This window comes from Natrix helvetica, assembly GCF_964273705.1.
Source record: "Natrix helvetica genome assembly, chromosome: 4".
NCBI lineage: Eukaryota > Metazoa > Chordata > Lepidosauria > Squamata > Natricidae > Natrix > Natrix helvetica.
The window spans coordinates 115,512,038-115,539,476 of NC_138550.1; the positions used below are offsets into that span (position 1 = coordinate 115,512,038).

The 27,439-nt window shown below is 40.0% G+C and overlaps 1 protein-coding gene across 2 annotated transcripts in view; it reads right to left on the bottom strand.

Moving 5' to 3' along the window:
• Positions 1–5,968: 5,968 nt before the first annotated feature.
• Positions 5,969–27,439, bottom strand: part of IMPA2 (inositol monophosphatase 2) — a 30,101-nt gene continuing 8,630 nt past the window's right edge. The window contains exons 1-8 of one of the 2 annotated variants that reach the window (XM_081950132.1): positions 22,468–23,003; positions 15,747–15,880; positions 13,756–13,860; positions 12,602–12,647; positions 10,892–11,000; positions 8,488–8,596; positions 7,152–7,303; positions 5,969–6,418 (exon numbers count right to left, since the gene is read on the bottom strand). In XM_081950132.1, coding sequence (XP_081806258.1) covers positions 6,303–6,418; positions 7,152–7,303; positions 8,488–8,596; positions 10,892–11,000; positions 12,602–12,647; positions 13,756–13,860; positions 15,747–15,880; positions 22,468–22,575 — 879 coding nt within the window. In that variant the 5' untranslated portion in view covers positions 22,576–23,003 and the 3' untranslated portion in view covers positions 5,969–6,302. Of the gene's footprint in view, positions 6,419–7,151; positions 7,304–8,487; positions 8,597–10,891; positions 11,001–12,601; positions 12,648–13,755; positions 13,861–15,746; positions 15,881–22,467; positions 23,004–27,439 lie in introns of those variants that run through there. The other variant, XM_081950131.1, reaches the window with a different exon arrangement.

The window sequence follows — 27,439 nt, forward strand, 5'->3', positions numbered from 1 at the left end:
TCCGCATAGAGCATTATTATTGACACATAATGGCAACAGTTCTCCAAATCTTCAGGCTAAAGTTACTACATTCCATATCTGCATGGATATGCTAGGTCTTAATACTGTAAGTGAATGATAACTCCCCTTCCTCAGGCTGCACGTTCAACATAATTAGTTTCTTGAACTATGATACAGAGAGCGGACACAGTATGTATGACTTGAGTAGCATTTACAACTGTTCTCATGCTCTTATACTACTGCTTCTGCTGTATAAAATTGCATGAACTGTTTCACAATAGCATGGCACCGCAAACTCAGTTTATGATAAACTCTAAACATCTAGAGGACATTGTACTTCCTGTGCTGATTTCTTCCACATTGACCCAGAGCTGTTAATAGATGTTATTCAACCAATTTGGATCTGTCAAAGAACAGGATCAACTGAGTCACATTTACTCTTGTTAACAAAATTTTGAGACTGTCAAATGCTTTGCTGAAAATTTACACACACACACACACACACACACACACTTCATAAATCCTTACTCTTCAGGGGTGGGCTGCTAGGGGTTCGGAGGGGTTCGGGAGAACCTCTAGCTAAGATTTTGTGCAGTTTGAAGAACCTCCAAATCCTCCTCCTGGCTATCCCCTCCCTGCCCCTCCCAGGAGTCCCCACATGGCCCATTTTGGGTTCAGGTAAGTGTAGGGCGAGTACAGAGACTCGGGGAGGATGAAAAATGGACCTACTGGAAGTTCTGGAGGGTCGGAAACAGGCCTGTTTCTGGGCTCCAGTGGGCCTCCGGAGCCTGGGGAGGCATATTTTCACCCTCCCGGAGGCTTGAGAAAAACCTCCAGAGCCCAGGAAGGGCAAGAACACCCTCCCCCACCATGGTGTAGAAGGCTGACTAGGCCACACCCACCCATCAACTGGGCAGAGAGCCCCTTGCTAAAATTTTTGAAGCCCACCCTTGCTTCAGACATTCTCGATTAATGCAGGGGAATAAAACTGTCTAGGAAGTACCTGTGTACCAACACTATCCTTACATCCTTTTGACCCTTCCACTATGCTTATTTTTCTTTCCAACCGCTGAGAAGGTCTGGAGAGAAGAGATACCCACTTTCACTTGTATATCAGTATAGCTTTCCATGAAGTTTAGGATGTTAGAAATCCTAGATCTAATGGCATGCTGGACAGTTTAAGGCAAAGCCAAAATGGAGGCATGGTATCAGAATTAGGTGAAGGTGAAGTAATGCTATTTCCTGAACACACTATGATTCACCCAACTAAACTATAAAAGTTGATTTGGCAAGACTTATTTTTGAATAATGCATGTAGTTCTTATTTATCAATGTATTTTATTTTTAAAATATGCTAAGTTTCCCATATAGGAATTATGATACAATATTTAAAAAGTAAGCCTTGACAAGTAAATTAAGGGTTATCAAATTTGTCCTGATCTATTTTAGATAGACAGATAGAGAAGGATTGTAATCTATCATTTCAGTTTGCATGGATGACATCCAAGTGACTCTGGATGGCTTACAAGAATTAAAAACAAATAATGTAAGCAATCGACATTGTGATAGTAAACATAATGGTAAAAAAACAATCCTGCAGGAGAAAAATAACTTAAAACATCAGATAATCTCAGACTTGATTGTGAAATATTTAATATTTTCCAAAGATGGCAATTTAGCTAATCCTGGCTAAGCTATTCAATACATATAGCTGCCCTTTCTTCTTTACAATGAAAGTACATGTTGGCCATATCCTGACCTTAATTTCTAATGCTTTTTCTACTCTTACTTCTTTCTTTAGAAAAATTAATGTACTGTAAACTGTTGAGTTTTTTTTAATTACATTTTTGTGAGGCAGGATTCTTCTGAACAAAAGGACTGAGGAAAATGGATAAGCTCCCGCACACATCTGGATCAGGCCTCTGTACAATTTCTCTCAAGTTGAAAAAACCACAGAAAAACAGTTGGATAATATACATTTGCCTCTTGGTTTTATTGGAAAATGAAGCTGTTTTGACAAACATACATGAATAAGAATTCTAGATATCATGATGTAGTTCTTTATCCATTGGAAACAACTTTTAGTCTACTGAATAATACACAATATTCCTCATAGCCCCCTATGAGGTAGAAATGTCCAGATTAATAGCAGACAACCAGTAATACAGTTTGTAACTGAACAAGAACATAACATCAAATGGCCCATAAGGTATATATAATCACCATAAACCAGTTATGTTTGAGAGTCCTTGCGATAGATGCACAAAAACTCATGACTGTACAGCTCTTGAATACCTTATACATGCAAAATACTCAATAGGTCATCTTACCAACTTGATAGCCAAGTAATTTCTGCTGTATGTATTTTTCCACCTAAAGCTTTTCTGTAAAGTACAGGTAGGCACATTTGTTTTTCTAGAGACCATACATTTACTCAGGGATAAACAGTAGGGGGCTGTGACAAGAACCCAAAGTGGGTAAGGACATCCACTTTTTTTCAGACACTGTAGCCTTTTGGGGGGGGAGGGGTTTCTTCCTAGACATCTGATCTGATCCATTGCACAAAAAATGGAAATTAGCCTACAAGGCTTAGGTTATCTGCCCTGTTATAAAGCATATATAAGAAAATGGCTAAGCTAGTAACTTCCTAGAAACTATTGTATTGTAAAATGAAGGGTGGGAAAATTAAGAACACTAAATGTGAAATCCTTATTTTATGCCCTCATATCAGTACTTTTTTAAAAAAAAATGCAACTGGTACATGAGTAAGTTAATATTTTTCACCCAGATTTGCTTCAAATTACTCCTTCAGATTGTTATGGACTTTAATATTAGCTTGTTAACAGTTCACAACCAGGTATGTTCCTTTTGATCTATAGAATAGGAACAAAAACCTAGTTTCAATTATTTCTATTCAGATTGCTACCCACAAGGCCGCTTTTTAAAAGGGATAATGGGACAGTTAATATGGATCATAATCAAATCTAAATCTGGTGTCTATATTCTATCAATGCATAAAGTTTTGGGAATTAGTCTTCATTAATTACTGATACAATAAAGGCATGTATCTTTTTTCACACATTTAAAATATTTTTCCTCATTGCATTTGTAACTAAATAAAAAATGGGCATGTAGCTTCAGATCATATTTTGCATCATTTTGATTCTTAACCCAAGTAATGTGCACAAGACTACAGATGTAGCATCACATACAGTTTAGCCTCTATGTTACTAAGAGCAAATTCTGTTTGAATCTTGTACCCGCTACTAATTTACTCATTAGGCAGATTATACTCTAATCCTGTTTTGTTTTGTTATAGAGGGGGAATATTGGAGGGGTATCTTTGCATAAGGTTTGTAAGTGATATTGAGGAAGTGCTTTTGACCAAAGTGTTATAGAAATGCTATTATAAAATCAAGAGTGCATAAAAGTGCATACGCTATCATTTAAAAACATTTGTGCAATGGCAGTTTATCATATTTTATGATCCTGTCCTAATCTCTTATTATTACTTCTTAATATGTCAGTTCATTTAATGTTCCAGTTATTAAGTTTGTCTGATTTTAACTGTATCTTGATGACTGTAGACAGGAAAGAAATTAAGTGGCAGGAATTTTCTATTCCTAAGGAAAAATGGAAGGGAAATGCTCATGTTTTCCTCACTATTATGCAGTTGGTAAGTGAAGAAAGACATCTGTCACCAAAGAAGTTGACATAAATTTACTGAAGTAGAATTAATGATCTCTGACGGCTTTTGTTTTTAGTAGTTTTTCACCTGCACTCTTAGTTTAACTGCACAATACATGCTTTATTATGCACATTATCTTCAAATTTTCACTTTTTAAGTTATGCCACATTCCCTAAGTACTCAAACCACAAAGCTCTTTAATATGAAAAAAGAGACTATTCATACATACAGCACATTAGTGGCACAGAAGGAAAGAAATGATTCATTGGCAACTGCTATTGTAACATAACAATGAGTAACAAAGTTCTCATCACACAGTTAAATCTTTGATGAACTTTTGCACACATACAAAGATTAATTCCAGGGAGGCAAATTTTCGGTAATATGGTTGGATAGTGGAATAATTTCTTGTTCAGTGGTTTATTTAATAATTATCATCAAATTCTACAGCAGCTACAAAAACGAGTCAGCTGCAAATCCTTTATTTCAAACATGTATTTAAATAAGGTCCTATTGCTTTTAATAGGTCTATTCTTAGAATTAAATTTGGACCCAATCCACTATACATGGTTTTTAAACTAGAGAATCTATCCAATTTTTAAAACCTCAGAAAATATATTTTCAATGTTTAAGAAAATGGGCCAAATTCTTAGCTTCATACATACAGGGTTAACTGACTCAGGTTTAAATTAAATTCATAAAAACATTTATTTAAAAGTATCATGAATGCCATTTATCTCCATTGCATTTAGGACTGAAAGATATCAAGAAAACAAGGTACACAATGGCCAATGTAATATTCTAGCACAGGGGTATCAAACTTGTGGCCTGTGAGCTGAATGCGTCATGCACTGGCCACGGCCACACATTTAGCAAAGGGGAAAAAAGTTGTGATACATCTTGTGACAATGTGAGTTTGACATTCCTGTTCTAGCATTTGGACAGAATATGGATTATCAATTCTAGCACTTAATCCATACAGTCATTGTCAATAACTTTAATTCACAAAAATCTAAAGGCTAATTTTGACAATGAGGGAGATAGTAAACTATTCCTATATTGTATTAGTTGGAATGCCAAGAGGGGGCTCATAAGAGTTTTTCATAACAATTTATAATACTCAAGCATAGAAAACAATCAGCCAGTTAAAAGATTAGGGCAGGATCCCTTTCATTATAATTTCTGTTTCTTAGGTATTTATTTGGAAATATCATGCAACATTTCATTATGTAAACCAAAGTTCTAAGTTGGCCACCTTATGTGCTGCTTATGAAAACTCAGCCCAAGTCATGTCCATTTCCACCCAAGAAAACGGTAGTTCTTGCCACATATCCAGCCACAATAATATTTCTTTTCAGTTCTGTTCCACAAGATAAACTACAAAGCACTTTTCAAAGAATACTAACTCAACATTGCAGGAATCTCTCTGCTAGTTTTGAATTTGCTTTGATAGATTAATTTTATCCACAATAATCATTCCAGGATACACAATAGCCATCTCAGCATATAATAGCACCTGCCTGGATTTGAAATCTAAGCGGAGGTGGGCCTAATTAAAGTTGCAGAGGAAAACCTCCTGAAAATATCAGGGCTTTAGATTAGACTGAGAAGTAAAAAAAAAACAAATGCAACACTATAGCAATAGCACTTAGACTTCTATACCGCTTCACAGTGCTTTACAGCCCTCGCTAAGCGATTTACAGAGTGAGCATACTATCCTGAAAGAAGGCAATAGAAAATCACTTCTGTATTGTTATCAAGAAAATTACATGGATGTATCTATGAAGACACCAAGAGATATAACTTGGACATTGGCCAGCAGTGGTCAAAATATATATTGCTCCATTCACATAATTACGACTGATTATACACTAGGTTTCAGGCTACCTATGTGCTTAGTAAGAAAAGTTTGTGAACAGTAGCCTCTTAGTGAATCTTACATGTTAATTTTAAAAAAATGTTGTTATAGTCTAAGGTTTGAATCAAGCTAAAGAATATTTGAATGTTTCAAAAAGTTTTTTTTTCATTCCTTAGTCAGCTCTTTTACTACCTGTTTACTGATCCAAGGGTAAAATGCATATTTCTAAGAATATGTACCATCATCATGCTTATGTGCACCATATAAATAAATGTATCTATCTCAAGAGCTGCTCAGTAGGTCTGTTTTAAATTTAGAAAAAAAATAGTAATTTCACTCAAGTATTTTTGGATGTGGGCACTTGAGGCACTACTTGTTCCTTGCCTGTGGAACAACAACAACAAAAAAAAAAATTCCTGAGATCTGAAACATAAAGTTTATTTCTCATTCTATGTGAAACCAGAAACATCTCCACTTCTATTACAGCCTCAAAGAGCTTTTAACATAAAAAAAAAACAATAACTGAAAAATATTCTCATTAAAAAGAGGGAAATGTCCCACACGCACGCACGCACACGCACACACACACACACAACCAAATACACCTCTTTCACCTTCCTAAAATGCAACTGTTTTTATAATATGTTTGATTTACAAACTGTACAAGAAACAAATAACAGTTTCTAAAAGTCATCTTAAAAGAAGTGAAATATTTCCAAAAGGCCAGATTTCATATTGTTTTAGATTGATGCCTGGTCAATTCTCATCATCACGTCCATAGTGAATAGTCTGTATTTCCTGAGCGATGAATGAGGCCATCTCCTGGGTACCTGCTGCTACTACTCGACATGACATCAGATCTAGAGGTCCACCTAGGAGAAAAATGTATTGAAAAATAGCTTACATGTTTCTTTTGTGATGAAGAGACAAATTATTTCTTGTATAGTCCATTATGCGCATTTAACTGGGACACATATATAGGAAGAACATTACTAAACTTTTCTGATATGTAAAGTTTCGTGTTAACTGTTCCCTTTTTTTTTTTGAACCTATTCTTGTTCCTTCTCCCTCGTCTACTTATGCTCCCTAGCAGTGCTTGGAAAACACCAAATGTTTCTTTTGAGTGTTGACTGGTCTTTTTTTTTCTCTTTCCAGAAGAAGGTGGAGAACCAGTATGAATAGAACAAGGGCTGGCTCAAAGACAGACATTTCCTGTCCTAAAGTCCATCCAAAACACTTGTGGGATACATATGGGAAGTCTTGCTTTGAGCCAACTTGAGTTTCACATCATAATAATACAATAAGCCATTAGGGATTGCAACTGTACAATAAGAAGCACAGCATTTGCAAACTTTTAAAATTGCACGTTAAACCCTTAGAATACAGAATGGCTTTCATGCATAAGTTAGCTTCCTTCCCTCCCCATTTCTAAGGCCACCACTCCCCAATATGGCGTCACACTTTTCTGAACATTCTTTCCTAAAGATTGGACTTCCAGGAAAGTCTAGAATGAGATTGTGGCAAAAAAATTAAACTCTTTTGAATTTGAAGGAGTGGTATCACATGCAACTGAAACTTTATCCTTCTTAAAATATATTTGCTTACCTGATGTATCTATCACAACTCCACCTGCCTCCCTGATAATAACAGTAGCTGCTGCCAGATCCCAACAATGCAAGCCAAACTGATAATATGCATCTGCAGCCCCAGATGCTAAGTGGCAGAGTGCCAAAGTAGCACTCCCAATAACACGAACTCTGCAATTAATGTTGAAAAAATTGCAAATAACATTAAAGTCTAGCTTTGCTCATAAGTTATTGTACAGTGACATACATTTCCAAATATTGAATTCAACATTTTTACTTGTTTTACAGATTTTATCCTTGATGTCCAGTATGAACATGATATTCTACACAGAAAACACTTTCCTTAAAGAGCTAGGTGCAATAAAGATGAAGAGGGAAGCATGCATTAAATACATTTTATAGCCTAACGTAAGCTTATTTTTGTGATGGAATTTAAGAATTCGGTGCAAACAAGAAGACTGTGATGGTGCTACTGCTGATATACTTCACGGGTAGAATTATCAGGGGTAGAATTATACTTCAGGGGTAGAATTATCTTGATACACGAGGGACGCTAGTGATGGCACAATGTATATATGCATTTGAATACTGAAGACGCTTGGGACGCATCCGGAGACTGCAGCTAGTTCAGAACGCAGCCGCGCGGGTTATCATGGGGAGTACACGTTACTCCCACGTAACACCTCTCCTGCGCGAGCTGCACTGGCTACCTGTGGCCTTTCGGGTGCGTTTCAAGGTATTGATTACCATCTTTAAAGCGCTCCATGGCATAGGACCTAGTTATCTGCAGGATCGCATCCTACCACACACGTCCCTGCGACCTATCCGCTCACACAGGGAGGGACTGCTCCTGGTGCCGTCCGCTAGGCAATGCCAGCGGGCGACACCTAGGAGTAGGTCCTTCTCTGTGATGGGCCCAACCCTCTGGAATGACCTCCCCCCCGACATTCGAACTACCACCGACCTCCGTTCCTTCCGTCAAAAGTTAAAGACTCGCCTATTTCAATCAGCTGGCCTGGCACTCTCTTAGTTTTATCTCCCGGGGATTTATTTTAATGGGGTTTGGGTTTTTAATTGGGGATGTTTTTTAGGGTTTTAGAATATATTTATTTCTTGTACAGCCTATCTCCTCCATCCAAATGTATTTAAGTGTTTTATGATTGTATTTTTATCTGCATTGACTGTACACCGCCCCGAGTCCCTTCTTGGGAGAGGGGGCGGTCTAGAAATCCAAGAAATCCAATCCAAATCCAAGATTTGGTTGACTGGATTTCTGACGGCAGTACTTAACCTAAATATTATATTAACAATTTTCTTGTTACTAAGTTTATTAATTTTACAGGAAACAGAATTACCCATGTGCCTGTGCCTTTAGCAGTCGTTCCATGTTACTAAGAAAGACTTTCAGAGTGTCAGGATCTCGCTTTGGACCAATCTCAGTTAAAACCAAGGCTTTTGTGATATCTGCAAGAAAAATGATAGATCTATATTAATGCTGAATCTAATTTCTTTTATAAAGTTCTACATTTATGGATGCACAAATCATTTTCAAGTAGTCTTTTTAGAGGCAAAATTCACAACTGGTCTTTGAATGGCATGTCAGAGGCCAAATAGCAAAAAAAGGACACTAAACCTGATTTCATTTATGTTAACATTTAAAGTAAATAAATTTACAACCATACTAATCGGACAATTTCATAGGTGTCAAACTAAATTCCTGCTGATTAAATGGACATGTCTACATTGTTTTCTTGGTTGCAATCTGAAACCAATCTCTCCATTGTTTTCCTTTGGTATGAGGTTTTTTTTACTTCACAATCTAATCTATAGCATATCATTTCATAGTGGTCTCCTATCCAAAAATCCAAACAAATTCTGCTGAAGAAAACTAAAAAATCCTAAATAAAATAATCTGCTTAACATTACAGGTAGACCTTGTTAAATGACTGCCTCATTTAATAACTGTTCACAATTACAATTGTGTTGAAAAAGTAGCTTTATGACCAATCCCCACATTTATGACATTTGCAGATCTGTAAAGCAAAGGAAAACTGAAGAAAATAATTAGCAATCGTGATTTCATTTAGTGACTGTTGATTTATCAACTATTGCTAGTCCCAGTTATGAACAAGGACTACCTATCCTTTCATTGCCATTCTAGAATTGATTGAAAAATAAATCTTTATCACATTATATATCACAAAAAATTCACAATAAACCCAAAAGTTACCAATATTTGACCACCCAAGTCTAGCCCAAGGTTTTTACTTGGACTTGAAAACTTGAAGTTCTGAGAATCAAAGGCCATGTGATTGAATTTTAGAACATGCAATAAAAATAAAACAGAGTGGGAATCTCAGATGCAAATTATATGTATTTTTGAGAAAAAAAGGTGAGACAACACAACAATTTAGTAAATTTTTGTACAATATCCAGTGCTATTCTAGAAATACTTTAGGGTGAATCACTGAATTGAAAGTGATTGAAATATTGAAAGTTTTGAAATTGTTGTTACTAGCATGCATATACAATTTACAATATTAGATGTTATTGCACTCAATAACGGGAGGCTTCTAGACAGATTGCAAAGTGATTTAAGCAATTCAAACCAAACCAAACCAATTTGTGTGTATGTACAGGTAGTCCTCGAGTAATGACCACAATTGAGACCCAAAATTTATGTTGCTAAGTGAAAAATGTGAGTTTGCAACTTTTCTTGCCACAGTTGTTAAGTGAATCACTGCATTTGTTAAGTTAGTAACATGGTTGTTAAGTGAATCTGGATTCCCAACTGACTTTACTTGTCAGAAGGTCGCAAAAGGGGATCACATAACCCCAGGACGCTGCAACTGTCATAAATATGAATCACTTGCCAAACATCTGAATTTTGATCATGTGACCATGGGGATACTGCAACAGTTTTAAGTGTGAAAAATTGTCATAAGTCACTTTTCAGTACTGTTGTAACCTTGAACAGTCACTAAATGAACTATTGTAAGTTGAGGACTATCTGTATTTACATATGTACATATGCCAGTAAAATGCAAAATGTGGAACAAATTAATGCGTAAATGCCTGGGAGAACAGGAATGTCTTCTAATTCATCCTTACAAGACCACCATAAATTAGTAATTATGCTCTTAAATTTCTACATGAACAAGACAATAGAGATTGTGAACATTAAAGGACAGTTTGCCCTGGCAGTTCAACTCTTTGGTTTTATACTATATCTCCCGACCAATACTGCCTGCTTTTCATAATGTCCTTGCAGCAACCTTAGCATCTGATAGGAGGGTTTGAAGCAGTTCGATCCAACTGTAAGCAGACCTTTTCAGCTCTGTCATATTTGAGCTACTTTTGGCTCACTTGTCTGCCACTGAAGATAGGCCCAGCTGAAGGCATCCATAGCAAACTGAGACTACAACAATGCATGGTGACATCAATAAGAGAATCCTCCATATGTACTTGTGCCCCAGTGCCTGATGCAAAAGTATAAGTTGCAGTTTATATATCATGAGGTCACAATCCATGATTTGTCACTTGCCCTCCATCCCCCACTCTGGATGCCCAGAGAGTTAGCAATAGGATTAAATAGAATTTAATTTTAGGGAAGTTGAATTTATAGTGATGTAGCAAAAATATTATTAACCTACATTAAGAAAAATTACCTAGAAGATAACATTTATTTTATCTAAAATTAGTGACAACTCTATAATATATATGCATAAATTTTATAGTGTTTACAAAATCTAAACCAACCTGTCACTTTTGACACCTGAAGCCTTTTGCCATTACAATATGACCCTTGACCTCTTCTACCAGTGTATAATCGTTCTTCAATGCAGTGATAAATTACACCAAATTCAAGCTTTAGGTTTTAAGAAAAGAAAAGGAACATGAATGCAATTTGCATTATATCAATATAAACAAATCTCTTTTAACTGAATAAGATTTTAGTTTACAGTATTTGATTACCCCAAATATTCCTTATGATAAAAGCTATAGGAAATTAAACATACCATCCCCTTATATAATGGCTAATTTTTACATCACAGTTACTAAATGAGAAATACAAGAAACATCTTCCGCAGAGTAGTTACTGCAAGCATAATCACTTATGTGCCTATCACCTTCTATCAAGATGTATCATACGTAATTTATCCCAAAGCAATTGTCATTTTGCAGAACTAGCATGAAGGGTAATTATGCTTCTAAAATTTGCACGATCCAACATTTTTGCTACCGCAACCTTTTTATGGCTTTCATCATTGTCTAGTGGCAAGGGTGGATGGCAGCCAAGCAAAGTTGACAAATTGAAGTAAGGAGAAAGAGCACGTGTTATTTTTTGTAGGGAATCCAGTTCCACAGATCACCTGTTCTAAACGAAGAGTATAAAAGCTATATACTGACTATAAACATAGTTTCTAACATGAGAAGATAAGAGAACAACACAGACAACTATTAATCCTGTGAGCACTGCTGGTCTATGATTGCAATAAACCAATTTGATTGATTAATTGATCATCTGCTTAAATACTATGTCCTTTCCTAAATGCATATACTTTACAAGTATATCCCATTGATTGCAATTTAATGTAAGGAAAATGGTTTAGGTTAAGGGATACTTTATAGCAGAGATGGCGAACCTTTTTTGGCTTACGTGCCATAAGTGGGGGAAGCGCAGGGGGGTAGTGTGCAGGCGTGCCACACCCATAAGGCAATTTGCGACCCCCCCAGTGCGCATGCACGCACTACAGGCGCTTCCCATTTTTTGCATGCTTTTTTGCCCTCCCCAGGCTCCAGAGGCTTTATAGGAGCCTGGGGAAAGCGAAAACAGCCTCCCCCGCCCCCCCCGGAATACCTCTGGAGGCTTCAGGGACCTTCAGGACGCTTCCCTGAAGCCTCCGGAGCAGTCAAAACGAACATCTGAGCAAACTGGAAGTGACTTCCGGTTTGCTCAGAGGGTCGTTTTGAGCGCTCTGAAGGCTTGAAGGACCTTCAGGATGCTTCCCTGAAGCCTCCGGAGCAGTCAAAACGACCCTCTGAGCAAACCGGAAGTCTGTTTCTGAACTTCCGGTATGCCCGTAGGGCCGGTTTTTTGCGCTCCGGAGGTTCAGGGAAGCTCATGAAGCCTCCGGAGGGTGTCTGGGGGGGGGGGCGGGGAGGCTCTTTTCGCCCTCCCCAGGCTCCTATAAAGCCTCTGGAGCATGGCTTTAAAAAAGGGTGAACTTAGCTGGTCAAATGGCCTGACAAATGCTCCACGTGCCACTTGTGGCACGCGTGCCATAGGTTCACCATCACTGCTTTGTAGGTTTATGCACTGAAACCTATATTTCCACAAATATCACATGATAAATTAGAAACGTGTTGCATTAGATTTATTCAGGTATATTTACTAAATCCACCCCCCCCCAATTTTTTAACAGCTGCCACTACAGCCTATCCAACTTACAGAACATTATTTTATACCTCTTGGTTGACAGCAAATCCAATGCTAACAGCTACAGTTGGAAACCTGTGTAAATAAATACATTATATTTGTTAATACATTTTCTGAACAATGACTTTTACCATATCAACATTCTGATAGCATGTGTTTATTGGTTCTCAGGTGAGAAATCTTACTTTTTTATATTTAGAAATTAAATTCTAACTTTTTATATACTTTTTTTCGTCGGAAAACTGATTTGCATCCTGATCCTAAAGACAGTTTTGTGACTTTTCCAATGATTAATTATCTGATTCTCAGAAAGTTCCCCATTCTTTAAATCTTAGGAATCTATGCAGCCAATTAGCTGCTGTTCCTATTTCCTGCTGCCTTCACAGGACATTGTTGCACCAGGAATAGATTAAGAGAGCAGCAGCTGCTTTTCTAAAATAAATGTTAGAGTTCAAGTGTCATTTCCTAACAACTGCTGCTACCTTATAACTTGAGAAAATAAATATTTTTCCTTCCATAACTAATTCATTCCATTATGAAGTATTTCATGAACCAAAGATGGCAGACTAATGAAAATTCCCTCCAAAAGAAAATGATTCAAGATGATCCATAATATGACAACTTAATACTCACAAACTAATTTGTTAAAAGAATAGCAATTACTGAAGTAGATCAAATTAATGTTATGATTTTTTCTGTTTGATAGTAGTATAAATATTAAATGGATGCTATTACAATATTTTTAATATGCATGGACTTTACAAGTAAATTTGATGTAATCCTGGGCACAAATTTGCTTCGTGCAAAACATGCATAAGGATAGGTTGTAAGCTCCATGTCAGGCCCAAAAGCAAGAATGATACATAGTGATTCTTCCAAGTGAGTTCTTTATTGTTTCCCACCTATAGACAAAATCTTGCCAGACTATTTGCGTGCACAATATATTCTGTAGCTATTATGGAGGGGCTGTCTTCAGCCACTTTCTCCCACACACAGTTGCTTCTTGCTTCTCCGGAATGTAACCCTTTCCTCCTGGGAATCAATCTCCTTTTAATTTTATCACACTCTAAGAAACAAGAAGGGATTCAACACATACAGAAATTCCATTGATACTTCAGGCATTTAAAGATGCTTGACAATCTGGTTTGTGTCATTTGATGCAAGGTTTTCATCATGTCTTTACCTATGTACGAAATTGCAGGTGCCATCAACAGGATCAATAATCCAGGTTGGACTGTCTTTGAGTATGCATTTTGAACCAGCAGCAGTAGCTTCTTCCGCAATAAACCTAACATTGGTATAGACAAGACTCAAATAAAAAAACTTTGAATTAAAGGTGCATTTGAAGCAGTTGCAGATGTACTGTTAGATAAAATAGGTTTGCCTAAACAGCATACTAGGAATTGGCATAAAAACTTCCTCTGTTACATATATCTTCAAATGAAAGAAATTTAAAACATTGTAACCAAATGATCTCAAGAAGGTGTAAGAGACTTAAAGTTCTTATATAGATGCCAAGATCTTAATGAATAAGAAATCTACATATTTCATACAAAAATGCAGTGATTGCTTCTTCATCTTACCCTGCAACATCCCTCCTTTGGATGACAGCTGGAAGAACATTTACAGGGCAAATAAATCACAGGCTTTTTCTTTGAACTATGTACAGTTCTTTTTAAAAAAACAAATTAAAGCAAAATTAGCTCTTAGTTCCTTTCGTAGAATGCGCTGGAGGGAGGGGGGGCTTTCAGGTTAAGAATAAAAAGCAGTTTCCTGCAGCTCTTCAGAAATTTATAGGACTATAGTCCCAGCCTACCCCTGTTATAAACAATAATTAAAAAACTAAAATAAAACATGAATAATTGCCAAAAAAGTCTAGACTCTAACCATCTAGAACTGGAACCTTAGAGGAAACCTTAAATCTGGATTTAAGACAACAAAGACAAGAAAATTAAAACAAGAATGCCAAAAATTGGCATACATACATTTTAGAATACTCTGAAAGTATGTCTAAATTCCCACTTATCTATCAAGCTCATGGAGTGGAGAATTTGTACCAAGAGATTTTAAAATGTTGTCAAATGTATTTATTGAGCACACATTTATAAAGTTAGTTACTATAAATATATGTCAGTGTTTTTCAAACTTCACAACTTTAAGGTGTGTGGAATTCTAACCCTGTTAATAGCTCTCCTTTAAACTTCAAACCTAAAGAAGCAAGAATGAAACTGTTGGAAAAGATGACACTTCCAATTGCTTATCTCCACTATTCCTGGCTTTGCTTTCATCTGATGCAGTCATAGAGACAATGAATTTGATCTCTACAAATTTCCTAGCACACTCAAGAGATGTTTGTAGCAGAAAATGTCAATTGCTGGCAAGAATTGTAGCTGGAAAACTATTTCTACATGTAGCTTTTCAAATCTTCCACCATATCCTGGAGAATTCTTTCATCTATGGCAGGGGTGTCAAACTTATGGCATCATGGCATCATCACGTGATGTATGGTGACTTCCCCCCCCCTTTGCTAAACCGGGTGTGGGCATGGCCAGTGTGTGATGCATCTGGCCCGCAGGCCGTGAGTTTGAAACCCTGATCTACGGCAATGTTTTTCAAACTTGGCAACTTTAAGATGTGTGGACTTCAACTCCCAGAATTCTCCAACCAGCATGCTCAGATGAAAGCAGAGCTTGGAGTAGTAGAGATATAGCTGTTGAAAGAACCACATTTATCAAGCATTTCATTCTTGCTTCTTAATTTATGTTTGAAAATTTGAAGCAAAATTAATCACAAGGATTAGAATCCTGGCTAAAATTAGCAAACTTGCTCATACAACTGAAGCAGCTAAAAAACACTAAAAAACCCCCCACCAAAAACCATTTGTGCAAACCACCTTAACCACAATTTATGATCCAGGTTCAGAGAGCACATGAAATCTAATTTCATTGGGGCTCAGTATGTTTAAGAATCAGATCATTATGTGGCAACGTACCACATCCAGAGCTATATTTGATAGGTGGCTATTACCAATCTATACTCTCCAGAAAATGTTTCTGTGTGTGAAACATGCTTGTTTCATTCAAATATATTATCTGGGAAGCATATATGTTCACATAATTATGATTTTCATTCATTGAAAACATCACCAGTAGACTAATGCATGGCCAGACATACCCGTGAGAGGGAAACTTTTCTTTCAATGCAGAAACAATTAAATTTTCCACCAAGTGATCAGTTTCAGTCACAAGATCTGCTGCAGATGTTTTGGTAGATACTTGCTTTTCCTCAGTGAGAGCTTTTCTAATAATCTAAAAAGAAAATAATATACATTGTTTTACAGATTTTTCCCATTATTTCTGAAAAAACTGCATTAAATTCTCAACAGAAATAAGTGATACAATTCTTAGTTGTGCCCACAGTAATTTCTAAAATGATATCAGTTGTGAAGTACAGTACTTTATTCTGTACTTTGATTTGGGTGTTTATTAACATAATTACCTTAGTTTTCTGTTAAATTTTCTTCATTAATGGCTGCCACATTTTTGCCCCACAATTAGGATGCTAACACTTTGTCACTGTATAAATGTATATATTGTGAATTCAGTAACTTCTATATTAGTATTTCAATCGCACATTATTTTTAACAAGAATTATCAGAAGAAAATATTTTGTGCACTATCACAACTACATAAAATGGATTGCTTTTGACTTATTTAAGTTAAAATAAGTTAAACTGGTTAAATTAATATTTAACTGAGTCCAGAACTTGGTCCTTTAAGAGTGTATAAGTGACATGCTTTAATTTTATAGGGTCTGTAACATGGACACTGTTACTATAAGAATAATTTTGGTTTCTGCTAAAACCTTTATTTAGACAATTTTCTAGAGGCCTAGAAAAATGGGCCAAATAGAATATACATGATACAAGAATGGAAACCCTATACTTTTTCATTTTTTGCTTCTCCTTATATTCAAATATTATCTTTTAATCCTTTGCACATAAAACATTAATTCAGGCAAACATGGATTGCAGAGTATGCAGAAATGATTTACAGTATAAATTATGTTCTAAAAACATGTAAGTAGAAATATTTTTAAAGTAAACTCAAGGAAAAAGGAATGTCTTTGAAAGATCAAGGAGAAAGCATGACTGAAAGCATCTGTTATTTCACAGGAATATAAAATACGTGCTTGGACTATCATCTTTATTTAAAATCCTTATTTAAAAAAATGCTATGAACTTAGAGATATTTATTTGACACAGTGATATTCCCATGGATTTCAAACAAGGCATATTTATTTATGACATTCCGGTTTCAGTAAATCCACTCCCAATTTGAGTAACAGCAAATCCACTCCCAATTTGAGATTTAGAGAACTGTGAAATAGGATAGTCTTAAGTGCCTTACAAAAAACGGCCAGAGAATTTATGGTTGGGAACTCCTGAGCTAACACTGGGACATACTCAGAGAAGCATCATATTCTTGCCTATCCCTGCCTTTAAGCTCACATGTGATGGGGAAACTCTCAGTATTCCCCATCAGGATGAATAAATAAAGTCAGTTTTAACTTAAGTAGGTGGTCCTGTGGCTACCGTGAAAATAGCACCTTGAATTATATTTAGAAAGCTACTGCAAGATTACTAGAGGCTCCCATCCACTTGCAGACAGGCTTTTGCATTCTGCATGGACTACAGTTTTTGCGTAGCTTTCCAAGACCGCCACCTGAAAACCCATGGTAGTGATCTATCAGAGGTGATGAACACATACAGTAGAATGAGTAGATGATCATTGCCAAGGCATTATGCTTCAGGTAAGTCCATAATTGATGTACCAGCCAAATCTAAGTAACCGCCTTCCAACTATAGCTTCTATTTGCCTATATAGCTGTAGCTGTATAGGATGATCCTAAATCACTGAACTGTTTCTTTAGACCAAGTTCCTCCCCATCTTGGGGTAGATCATTAATGGTTTTTGGACAAGTAACATATTCATCTTACAGGGATTCAACCTTGGTTTGTTTTTCCCCCTGTCCAAATTCCAACAGTCTCTAAACAAGGAGTCAGGACTTACATCCTTAGCCAAACCAATGTTGTGTGTATAATTTGATATAATCAGTACCAATGGGTGACTTTTTCCAGCAGATTCATGTAGTTGTTAAATTAACAGAAGGGTAAAGGAAGAAAAGCCTGGATCACCTCTAAGTTTGTTATTTATATACAGGACATTAAATATTATATATATATTTTATATGAGACCCAAGACAATTCCTCTTCACTCAATGTGGCCCAGGCAAGTCAAAATGTTGGACAACCATGTGATAGAGCATTTCCCACAGATCATCCTGTACAGTTCTTCAGAATTAAGAAGCTGAAGTGAATCTCAGTTGTCCTCAAAGAGCTAATCCAATCATGACCCATCGTGTGCAGAGGCCAGGCCAGAGGGAATTTAAGCAATTTTATGTATGAAATCCCATCCTAGAATCTCATGTGGCTTTCACAGAGCCTGTTCTGCTCTATGCCCCTCAAAAGAATTCAAGCACCCATACAAGGCTGCAGAGGCACAATTTGTAATGGCCACAAGCAGCATTATTTTGCCATACTTATTCATACAATGTAATCTCAAGTATGAACAGTTACTTGTATCTAGTCCAATATGCTCTTGGTTTTGGTCCACTAGTACTCTAGGTGTGTCTTCTGTCACCTCAACCCTCAGAACAGGAATAATCCCGGATGGGCAGGATTTCATACATAAAATATGGAATTAGCGACTGGTTGGAGGTGATTTCATCAAGTGTTGTGGTTACTTCAATACTCCAAACATTGTTCAGGCACTCAAAAGAACCACTTAGCAGCTTATTTGGGATACCTCTAAGTGTTCTCTGCAATCCATTTAGATTCATTAGGCACTGGACCAGAGTGTCCAAATACTGTAAGTCCTACCATCCTGCAGAGCCTCTTGGCAATAATGAGCCTCATAACAAACAGGGAGCAATCTAACTACAGCAAAGATTTAACCATTATCAGATGATATGTCAACTGGTTGTAGATGAACACCCTATCTAGTATGGCACCAAAACTGCCTGGAGTTGCCATGAAGTCTCATGGAATCTTCCCTTGGAGACAGAAGTCTCCCAAATGAAAAGCGATGAGCTTTCTACCTCCTGCTCTCTAATAAGCTCCAAGAGATCATAAAAACACTCGGCTGTGCAGCAAGGTATGCAGTACACAAGAAAAGATTCTAATTTGCCTTGTTGTCCAAAATCACAAATAGGCATGCATAACTTGTCACTTCCAGACCAGACACTCTGGTCCCTATTAATTCCAGACAATCACTGCTACCCAAATCAGCTACTATTGGATCACTTGCTAATGCAGTACCTGGAACATGGCAGAGCAGATTTTTTCAAGAGGACAACATCAGAACTCACTGTCCACCCCAGGTCCCAATACTGTAAATATATGCTAGTTGTGCATACCAGGCTTGCATGCTCATCCACAACCAAATTGTGGAGAAATATGTTCTTATCCTGTATAAATTTGGCATTAACCAGCAAAAAAGTTCCTCAGCTGAAACAGCTGGCCTCTTTTTAGATACACTGTAATAAACTCAATAGGGCATATAGCAGTGATGGTGAACCTATGGCACGCGTGCCACAAGTGGCACGTGGAGCCATTTGTCAGGGCACGCGAGGCACTGCCCTGTCAGCTGGCCAGCGCGCATGTGCGCGCTGGCCAGCTGAGTTCACCTTTTTAAAAGCTATTTTTCACCTTCCCCAGGCTCAAGGGTTTATAGGAGTCACTTCCAGTTTGCTCGGAGGGTGGTTTTAAGCGTTCCAAAGGCTTCAGGGAAGCCTCCGGACGGTCCCTGAAGCCTCCGGAGAGCCTCTGGGGGGGGGCGGGGGAGGCTCTTTTCGCCCTCCCCAGGCTCCTATAAAGCCTCTGGAGCCTGGGGAGGGCGAAAAAAGCATGTAAAAATGGGGGGATCGCGCGTTGTGCGCGCATGCACACTGGGGGGGTTGCGCGTTGCATTATGGGTGTGGCACGCCCGCACACGACCCCCCTGCGCTCCCCCTACTTGTGGCACGCGAGCCAAAAAAGGTTCGGCATCGCTGGCATATAGGAACAGATGCAAAATAGAATATTCAAGTTACCCAACTGCCATTTGGAAGGCCACAAGTAAAATCCAGTTCATGAACAGTCATCATCACAATTAAAAAATATTGTTATTGTTATCATGTTTCAAGAGGTAAACTCGTCAGAAATATACAGGATATGCAAACCACATTTCCTTTCCCCCCTACTATTGCTAAAGAAAGGTAGCAACATAATTTAGGTTTCAGACTCAGGCAACTACTCTAAGCATATACTATTAATAGCAAGTAAACTTTGCCCTATAAACAAATAAAAAAGAGGTTGCAATAGTTGGCAACTCACCACTTTGAGAAACTAAAACAAATGATACTGACCAGACTCTTTGGCTCATGAAGTGTTTCATCTGACAGGCCCAAAGATCAAAGACATGACAAAACAAGATTTATCTAATCCACCGATAATTATCTTTCCCTGCTAATACATGTGAGCACAAACAATTCTGCAAAAAAAAAAAAAAACACACACACACACACACACACACAAACAACAGCTACAACTAAATTGCATGATGACTTTGAAAATCTTTGAAAGAAGCTCAAGATCCCCAGGGCTCAGTGATATCCATCCTTTGAGTTCATGAAAAGGACTGTAAGAGGAAAGAATATTGCAAATCAATGAATCAGTAGGGGGTATTTTATTTCTGGGAACCTTGTATGAATCATCTGGGTGAGATATTGTTGGAGGAAGATGGGTCACATTTCACTAGGACTAGTAAAATTGTGTTTCACCAAAGGATGATAGATGGAAACAAAAATTCTGAAGAGCCTCATATAAAGGCTTATGCATTGTAAAAAGAAGCAATGTTGCTGAAGTGGGGCTTTTAAATCATTAAAAAAATCAGAATGAGGAATAACCTTGATGGGCATTATTGTCTATACATTAATGCTAACAGCATGGAAAATAAGACAAGCTTGGGCTCTCAGCATAGAAAGTCATATACAATGTAATAAATATAACAGAGAACTGGTATAATAACTTTATCACTGCACAGTAAAATATGTTTATTAAGTATAATGGAGATCTGGTACAATGACTGTAATCCTGGAACAGAGCAGTAGAAGGACACAATTTGTTTGAAAGGAGTAAAAGTAATAGACAGGGAAGAGTGCACTTTGTGTTAAAAATATTCTTGTTCAAAAATAACAGTTAAAAGCAACACTGTTGGTGTTGGCTAACCTAATCCAAACAAAGCCAAACAAATATCTTCTTGCAACATTAAATATGGATCTGTATACAGAGCTAGACGCAAGGGTATAAATATCACATTATTGTACTCCACATTATAGACCCCCTCTCCAATGAAGTTATACTCTTTTGCAGTAGACTCTATCACTATGTAATTAGCAAAATGACTGGTTGATTTTACCTCTCCTACGAGGTTACTGTTTGCTGGATAGTTTAAACTGAAGGAAAACTAAAATATGAAATGTTGTGATCATTCATATTTGGGAAAATAGAAATATTATGCCTTCTTAGGGAGCCAGTAAAAAAAATTAATATAGGAAGAAAACACTTATAAAAACTTACAGTAGAGAATGTATTATCCAATTATTGTTACAGGTATTTATTTGTGGAACAGAATTTCTCAGTGATCTTTTCTTTTTTAAGGCATAATTTCACGATGAATGTTAAGAGCTCAATTTTAAAAGCAACTGAAACTTGAAATATCAAGGTTCAAGTCCATCTCCAACCACAAAAACTCATTGGATGATACTGAACTGAGAGCTTATTTTACAGAATTGTCATGAGGAAAACATGAGAAATTCACCATCCTATCTCCTAGAAGAAAGTGGTTAATACTAACACTCAAGGATTGATAAGACTACACAGTATTATTATTCATTCCAGTAAATTCAGTTCTATTAGTTAAATTAATATTTATTAAATTATTTTAATAAATGTGCGTCAGTGAAAATCTGAAACTTCATGAAGGGGTCAATGAGGTGAAAAGTTCGAGATCCTTCTTTATAGATCTACAGAGAGAAAACATGTGTTAACCCTTCAAATAATGTGTAAAGATTAATTTAAATATGCTGGGTTCACTTTCTGTAATTTATTTTGTGTAGCTGCATTTCCTAAGTTTCAATTAGCCAATAAAAATGAGTATCCTACCAAACCATGACAACACCAAAATGATAAAATATATGTCTACACCCAGGTTTATTACAGAGCAAAAGTGCTTCTTTTCTCATGATTTGCGATCACCAGATTGTTTTTACATCTTATCCTAAAAGAACATGTAGAGGGCGGATTTCTGCACTTACTCAGGAGTAACAGAAACCCAGTGAACTTGATGGATTTGCACCCAATTCAGCATATTTGTATTGCCACAAAGTGCAACCATGTACTTCTTTTCTCCAACCTGATCCCCTTCAAATACAATTCTCTGAAAGAAAACGAGCTCAGGGCATTTGAAGGGATCCATGTTGGGGAAGGCTGGCTTGTGCACTGGTAGGTTCCCAAGATCTGCACGCGGCTGCAGCTCAGGTTAAGCAAGAAATCTCGACGTAAATCTTACAAGAGACAGACGGAAGAAAGTGCACGGGGGGGAGGGGAGGAGCTTCCTTCATTTACCGATGCCCCAAAATGGAGAGGGGGGGGGGAGAGAGAAGAGAGCACACAAAGTTTTCCGCCTCGGATTTGCTTGCTCCCCACAAGGCTCCACGTGTGGCCCGATGCCGAAGTCCCTTATGCGACAGCCGCCCTCGCCGCCCCACCCCCGCCGAAGCAGCTCCCGCTCACCTGTCCCGCTTGCAGCGCGAGCTGCACCGCCACCTCCAGGCACTCTTCCCAGGGGTCGTCTCCGTCGGCGGCCGCTTTGCCTAATCCTCGCTTCCCGCTGGGGTTCATGATTACCGCCGCTCCTTCTCCTCCTCCTCCCGCGTCTGCGAGGATCTCCGCGGAAATAGGAAAAGGAGGAGGGGGCTGCCGGTGCGGCAAGTCCTTGAACTTTCTCCGGCGCTGGAGGAGGCTTCCTTATCTCGGGCTAGGGGGGCGGTGTTTACTTCACAGCCCCGCGGGGCGCCGCCTCCCCACTTGCTGAAGCCTTCCCCCCCCCTCCCCGCCCTCCCCACAGCCGCTCTTCCTGCGCCGCCGCCACCACTAGCCCCGGCTGCCCCCTCGCTTTCCCTCAGCCACCTCGGTCGCCGGTACAGAGGAAGGCGGGAGAAGCCCCACTGACACAGAGCCCGCCTTCCTCAGCCGACTGGCCATGCTTGCCGCCCGTCTCGAGGAGGAACCGCCTCTCTCCGCGCCCAGCGCTCTTGCTGACACCTAATTTTAGGACATTGCGCTCAGGCAGGTTCCTCACGTAGCTAGCGAATCATGGACGCGGGTGGGCGTTTCTAGGGCCATAGGATGTGATTCACAGGAAGTTCCTCGCTTCTTCTTTTTTTTTAACCCCCCCCCCCCAACATTCAGCTCGCCCATCCCTTTAACATTTGAATCCCATCTTTCTTTCGCTTTTTCACCCTCAAACGAAAGCAGCGTTGGTGCTGCTTTGCAGGTCTTTTTTTTTTTTTTACAAGGCATCTTCGGATGCTGGCAATGCAGTTCTTGAAAATTCCCCCTTCTGTCCGATTGTCAGGTTAGGCTTGGGTTCCTGTCGTCAAAGGCAGTTCGTTTCATTTATTTATGATTGCAGAAATTAATAACCGCCCTTTTAAAATACAAATTCCCCACCTCAAGAAACTGCGGAAGACCAACTGACAGCCCAAAAGCAGTTCGGGTCTTCCAAAGCTAATCCTTCCGAGGCTTTTTGCTAAAATGATTTAAATTATGATGGGATTGAATTACCGCTGAGAGACAAGATAATATTTCTGTTACATACCAGCTTTAACTATAGTGGTTTCCACCAAGGTCCTCTGTTCCGGCGGAAACAGAGGTTTAATCTCATTGGTCGAAGGGTCTGACAGCTCCCTATAAAAGGCAAACCAAAAAGAGTGTAGCAATCCAGTAAGTACATCCAGCCCGGAGCTCAGTGCGGCTTCGAGCAGTCATTTTTGAGTGCCAAACTCAAAACGCCCTCAGGACACTAAATGGCCATGCACGCCCCACCTACTCCGTATGCCCAGTCACTGAGCACTAGCACTCGTATATGCTACGGTTTGACTGTTTCCTCGAGGCCAATGACCACATTTGCCTTTCTGAAGGCCGCAAGAACATGTTCCTCGGTTACTGTGGACAGGAAGTGTTCGAAACTTCCAAAGACCTGTCAGAACCAATGGCACTACAATCGGTCGCTTGGTCCGTGCTCCAGCAGACGCTGAGGACCCACTATGCTCCCAAGCCATTTAAGCACGTTTGCCGGCATGAATTTAGCATTTGCAACCAGCGGGAAGGCAAATCAAACAACGAGTACATTGTGGCGCTACAAAAGGCCGCAGTGTACTGCAAGTTCCGAGACCTAGACGAACTCATTCTTGACCGCATCATTTGCAGTGTGCGGGAGATTAATTTACAAAGGAGGTTACTTGCCAAATCTAACCTCACTCTACCTATTGCCTTGGACAAAGCCAGGGCGTCAGAATCGGCCATCAAGTCCACAGAGACACTGCAGCGTCAAAACACTCCACAAAACGTGCGGAAGAATACACGTGTTCACCGCAAGGCTGCAGAGGCCGAGGCTCTGAAGGTGAAGATGACAGCTGCCGCACGCGCAGGAGCCGCAGCCAGCTGGTGCGCAAATTCAAACAATGATTGCCGCTTTGCGCTAGCTGCGGAGGAGACCAAGCCAGATTGGCTTGCCACTTCCGCGATGCTACCTGCCAGCGCTGTGAGCGAAAGGGGCACATCGCCAAGGTGTGCCGGAACGAACTCCCTGCTACTACCTGGCAGCCAAGAAGCATACTAAACCGCCAGCAGAGGCCCAACCAAGGGGCCTGGCAGAAGCCACCATGGCGCTCAGAGGGCGACACTAGAATCACCTACCATACCTCAATCGGCCAAATCCACATAAGGCGGCCAAAAAAGCTGAAGGTCACAGTCCTCATCGAGGACTCTCCATGCGAGATTGAGATCGACACAGGGTCATCACTGATCATCATGCCATGGTCTACACTCAAGCGGGCTATCCCTAGCCTGAAGAAGCAGCATCTACATCCGCCTTTGCGATTACCAGGGGAACTGAGTCCCCATTGTGGGCCAGGGCACCTTCCGGGTGAAATTCAAGAAATACAGCGGCCATCTCCCAGTAACGGTGGTCAGTGGTGACCTGCAGAGCCTACTGGGGCTTGACTGGTTCGAAGCCCTGTGCCTAGAAGTGACCAGCATCAACGCTTTGAAAGACGAAAGCACTGAAGTGATTTTTAAGGAGTTCGAGGATGTCTTCGGCACCGGTCTGGATAAGTATGTAGGGACTCCAATCTCATTTAATTTGGACCCCAACATAGCCCCAATAAGCAATAAGTACCTTTTGCTCTCCTCCCCAAAATAGATCTGGAAATTGACAAGCTCGTAGGTCAGGGAATCCTAGAGCCAGTTGATCACGCATGCTGGGAGACCCCTATAGTGACACCTGTCAAATCTGATGGGTCTGTCTGCATCTGCGTGGACTACAAATGCACAATCAATAAAGCGTTACAACAAAGTGCTTATCCTGTACCTATTGTACAGCACCTATTACATTCATTAGGCCCCGGCAAAGTATTCACTAAATTGGACATGGCGCAGGCATACCAACAATTGCCTGTAGATGGTGCTACGGCGGAGCCCAAACCATTGTGACGCAGAGGGGTGCATTCAAATGTCTCTACCTGCAATTTGGTATTAGTATCGCCCCTGAACTGTTCCAAAGTGTCATGGAACGGCTTTTGCAGGGGATTCCAGGAGTCATCCCCTATTTTGACGACATCTTGGTATCGGCTGCAAATGAGGCACAACTTTTCAAATGTGTACGAACTGTTTTGGCTCGAATTAGAGACAAAGGCTTCCGTCTCAAGAAAGAAAAATGCCAAATTAATGTGCCAAGGATTGAATTCCTTGGGTACTTAATTGATGGCTCTTGGATTCACCCGACCTTGAAAAAAAGTAAAGCAATTCAGGACGCCCCTATACCTCACAATCAAACCGAGCTACAGGCGTTCCTTGGGCTCCTTAATTTATACAGTGTCTTTCTTAAACAGAAAGTCACCGTTGCTGAGCCCTTACACTGTCTCCTGGCTAAGAACACAAAGTGGTCCTGGGGCAGAGTCGAAGCTACCACATTTGCCGCAGTAAAAAGACTTCTCTTGGCAGACATTTCCTGGTGCAGTACAGCTAGACCCTGCCACTGGTGTTGACCTGCGACGCTTCACCATTCGGCGTTGGAGCCCTCCTCAGCCACCGCATGCCCAACGGAACCGAGGCTCTAATAGCCTTTTACTCTAGGACCTTGTTTGTTGCTGAGTGGAACTATAGCCAGCTGGACCGTGAGGCTTTGGTTGCAGTGGCCGGAGTAAAAAGGTTCCATGAGTACATATACGGCTGTGATTTAGAACTCATTACAGACCACAAACTGCTACTGGGCTTACTGGCTGGGGACCGACCTACTCCTGTGTTGTTATCACCGCGGATGACCAGATGGATCATTTTCCTTGCTGCCTACTCCTACGGTCTCATCCACCGACCAGGCTCCACTTTGGGCACACCGACGCCTTGAGCCATTGCCCGCTGCCAGAACTTCTTGCTGACCCTACCCCCGAGATGCCAGTCCTTCTCATTGACTGCCTTGAGACTAGTCCTGTCTCGTCCAGTGACGTTGCCCGTCACTCTTCAAAGGACTCCACCATCAAACAAATTTTGAACTGGGTGTGGAGGGGGTGGCCCAAGGGGCTGTGGGGTCTGAATTCAAAATGTACCATTGTAAACGTGATGAGTTATCTGTTGTAAAGGGCTGTTTGCTGTGGGGGGACCGGGTCGTTGTTCCACCCGAACTGTGCATTGCAGTATTAGAGGCTTTACACGTAGGGCATCCTGAAATTGTCAGGATGAAGTTTTTGGCCAGGAGTTGTGTGTGGTGGCCTAACATGGACAGGGAGATCGAAGAATGGGTGGCTACCTCCACACCGTGCCAGGAGTCCAGACCAGCTCTCCCAGAGGCACCCGCTAAGGAGTGGAAGCAACCTCAAGCACCGTGGTCTAGGGTGCAGATTGATTTTGCTGGCCCAGTTCATGGCCAGACATTCCTCGCAGTTGTGGACGCCTACTCGAAATGGCTAGAGGTAGTCCTGATGACCTCCACTACGGCAGAAGCGGTCATCAAGGTACTACGGAGACTTTTATCGACACATGGCCTGCCCAATGTCTTGGTCTCTGACAATGGCCCCCCAATTTACGCCCATGCAATTCGAGACCTTCTTAGCAGCTGAGGGAATCAGACATGCCCTGGTCGTGCCATTCCATCCAGCCTCCAATGGTCAGGCGGAGAGAATGGTGAGATCTGCAAAAGAGGCCCTCTCTAAGATGGGCCTGGGAAATTGGCAAACACGGGTTGATCATTATCTGCTAATCCAACATATCACACCCAGTGCCACTACAGGGAGAAGCCCCTCCAAGCGTCTCATGGATCGCCGGCTAAGGTCTCACTTAGACCGGTTACACCCAAACTATTCTGCCGCATTGCCCCCTGACTCCACAAGCAAAATTCGGAACTTTAGCGTAGGGGATTCAGTTTAAGCCCACAACTACACCGGGGGAACTCTGTGGATTCCTGCCATAGTGATAAGCATCACCGGGC